Genomic DNA, 3,402 nt, shown 5'->3' on the forward strand with positions numbered 1-3,402 from the left:
AAGTTTTGAAATTCCCAGAGCCACACCCTCTGACTTGAGATAGAGGCAGTCCTCGACTTACAACGTTTCAAGTTACAATATTTCACACATACAGCATTTATAAATTGACATCCTGTTTCAACTTTTGACGTCAGTTTCACCTTTACAATGCTTGATCTGACGTGATGCCATACCAGCGAACAAGTTTGCTACATTGCCCATCTCCCTGGAGAACATCTGTCCAAACTTCCTTGGACACTTCCTTTAAGGAAGTGACAGGATTCCAGAAAAACCTGCAGCCAAGACTCCTGAGAAGACTCCAGCCAAGAACCCTTCACAAAGTTCAACCTAGAGCCCTTCAAAAAGTCCAGCAAAGTCACCTCAAAGAAATCCTTCCAAATCAATACGATTGCTATTGACAATATAAATACATCAATGTAGCTATATTACTCATCTATAATTGATCAAGTACAAAATTTTGGGGTATTTTTGATGAAAACAGGGTATCGGGCCTTCCTTGGTTCAGGAATGAATCTCCTGTTTATAACTTTGTTTCTTATGAGAAAATTGTTTCCAAGTTACAACGTTTCGCCTTAAGACACGGTTTTCAGGAAACAATTGTGTCGTAAATCTGAGGACTGCCTGTATTTGAATCTGTTCTGATGCAGAGAAGAAAAGTAAAAGCAACACTTCTCACCCCACCACTAGCTTTCTGTACAGATTGAGGGATCCTAACTAAATCTGTCTGAGAGGAGCACACAGCTATATATGGCTTCCCTCCTCCACTCAGAAAAGGGTAACCTGAGAGGTATTGTTCAGCCACCCATTTGCCTTAGTTTACATCCCTCCCGCCAGTCAGCAGTTTTACCTTATACTCCTGGATGATTCCATTTTGATGATCTGGAGGTGGAGGGTCCCAGGAGATGCTGATGCTTGTGCTGTTGTGATTTCCAACTGTAAGAACAGTCACGGACTGAGGAGGTGCACTTGGAGCTGTACCACACAGCAGCAAAAAATAGAAGACAGACTTTAATCTGGTGTTAGAGCTCAAAATTTGCTTAAATACTGTACAAGTATGGAAAGGGTACACAAGGTCTACATATCTGTCAGGCTTAGATGCACACATGTTGTCTGTCAGTCACTTACAATTTTGAAAAACAATGCCTTTATTAAGGGGGTCATATCAATTTAAATATAAGACCTTACAACTTTTGTGCAGCCAAAGAGTAAAAGCATGTGGGATTTCATTTGGTATTGCACTAAAAGATGGAGAGATTCAAGCAAGGTCAAATATTTTCACTTCTTTTCAGTGAGGTGAGTTTTGCCTATTGTTGAAGTCCCACTCTGCCTAACCACTCACTGTTGTTCTGTTGTTTACTACATAAGGGTGAGTGTGACAACCCTGTTTTAAAGTTGTTGTTTTTTGAGGGGGGGAGGGGAGGCCTTCAATATGACCTATTTTCTTTCCTTTTGTTTTCCCCGGCTCTCTCCACCTGCTCTCTTTTTCTTTTCCTCCTTTTTTTTTCCTTTTTTTTTTTTTAAATAAAGAGCTTCAGGAACTAATTTTAAAGATAAAGTGCCAAACAGCCAAAATGGTTATACCTCCCCTTAGTAGATTGGTTAATTCTGGTCATAGCCACTACAGAAACCTTTCATTGTTTCTTGTGGATCAGTTTTGCTAAATTCTGAAAGATCCAGAAACTTCTCAATCCAGGATATTCCTGTTCATGGAGAGCCTAGTTCATTTTCTTACTCAGATCCTGAAGGGATCAAGAACTGCAAGAATGTTTCCTTATTGGGTTTTCAGGATTGACTGACTGAACCTAGTCGGACCATGGCTCCCTTTGGAGACAATTAAAAGGCATCAACATCCATTTATCTTTTGACCCTCCCTGAGTTTTGATGCCAGTGTCAGTAGCTCCAGAATACTCTAAATGTTAGAAAAACTCAGATTTCTGGAGTCAGACTAGGATTCCTTAATCGTTCCTAAGGCTTCTCAAAGACTGGTTCTGTTTTTTCCTTTGAATGTTTGGTAGCATCTGGTCTATCCAGATGAGTTGGAGGACCTGAACTCAACTCCTTTACTAATGAAATATAGACTGTTCATATTGCAGACCAGGAGAATGAATGATACATGAATAATAATCCATGTAATATTTAACTCATTTAGAATAATACTTAGGGTATCTGAAAAGAAGGCCAAACAGCTTACACATGAAAAATAATCTTTTAGAGAAACATGACAGATGCATGACTAGTACTACTAAGGTTACATTGTAAGGATGAATGTTTGAGGGCCACATTTTATGGTTTAGCTGCAAAACAACTAAAAATCAGTTGAAGTTTGGGTAGAACAGGAATATTGGCTTGTACATTGGTTTCTAAGAGCATTTTTACACATTTTCTGGGGATGGGCAGGGGGATGTTTTAATTAGGGTGGCTCTGAGAGCACTGAAAGCATGTATCAGTGTTCCCACACTTCAAAATGGCAGGCGATCTTCAAAAGGAGGCTAGATAATCATCTAGCCAGGGTCGCTTGACCCCAGCATCCTTTCCTGCCACGGCAGGGGGTCGGACTTGAGGATCTGCTCAGGTCCCTTCTGACCCTATCAACTATGAAACTATAAGATCTAGAGAAACCCTTCTTAGTCAGACTGAGTATAAAATTGGTGTACTCAACAACCGAACTGTAAGGTATTGTTATTTTTCCCATGTGTTAAGATGGCAATGCCTGTGCATGAAAGCAGGAAAAGATGAGCTAAGTGCCCTGTCAATGTATCAAAGTTATACCTTTTCAGGCGATGATTATTTCCAGCTAGTGTGAGGCAGCTCGGGTTGGAATCTGCTCTGCTACCAGGCCGATACCAGCAATTTACAGTCCTCCAATATCCCAGAATGCACCATCCCCAGCCATTTTCTATCTCTTCCCCTCCACGGACAATCTATCATCCAGAACACCAATTTTATCTCACTCACTTTTGTGGGTCAGTTTTGCTAAGTTTTGAAAGACCCAGAAACTTCTCAGTCCAGGATATTCCTGTCCAAGGACAGCTCCATTCATTTTCTCATTATCTTACTCAAATCCTTAAGGGATCAAGAACTTCAAGAATTTTTTTTCCTTATTGGGTTTTTTGGAGTGGGGAGCTTCTACAGAGCCCCAGGAGGTGGGGCAGGTGAATGGGGAACTGCTGGACAGCCACTGAGCTGGGGAGCCAAGGGATAGACTTGGCAGCTCCTAGCCATGCCCCTGCTTGCAGCTGTCTAGCAGCAACTCAGAGTTGTACACATTAGTGAACGTATTAACCCTCAATGTGCAACTGCTCACAACATGTGCCAATTTTAATACCATCTAACATTCCTTAGAGGTAGCACATGTGAACTGTAATGTGTAATAACACCCTTATTTTTACAGAAAGTGAAAGA

General features: G+C 41.0%; 1 protein-coding gene across 1 annotated transcript in view; it reads right to left on the reverse strand.

Annotated features, from left to right (window-relative positions):
• LOC102382210 (roundabout homolog 2-like) overlaps window positions 1–3,040 on the reverse strand; it is an 89,129-nt gene extending 86,089 nt beyond the window's left edge. The window contains exons 1-2 of the mRNA XM_025194803.1: window positions 2,956–3,040; window positions 848–972 (exon numbers count right to left, since the gene is read on the reverse strand). Of these exons, the coding sequence (XP_025050588.1) occupies window positions 848–972; window positions 2,956–3,040 (210 nt within the window). The remainder of the gene's footprint in view (window positions 1–847; window positions 973–2,955) is intronic.
• Window positions 3,041–3,402: the final 362 nt, after the last annotated feature.

Source organism: Alligator sinensis, unplaced genomic scaffold (assembly GCF_000455745.1).
Source record: "Alligator sinensis unplaced genomic scaffold, ASM45574v1 scaffold1134_1, whole genome shotgun sequence".
NCBI classification, from domain to species: Eukaryota; Metazoa; Chordata; order Crocodylia; family Alligatoridae; genus Alligator; species Alligator sinensis.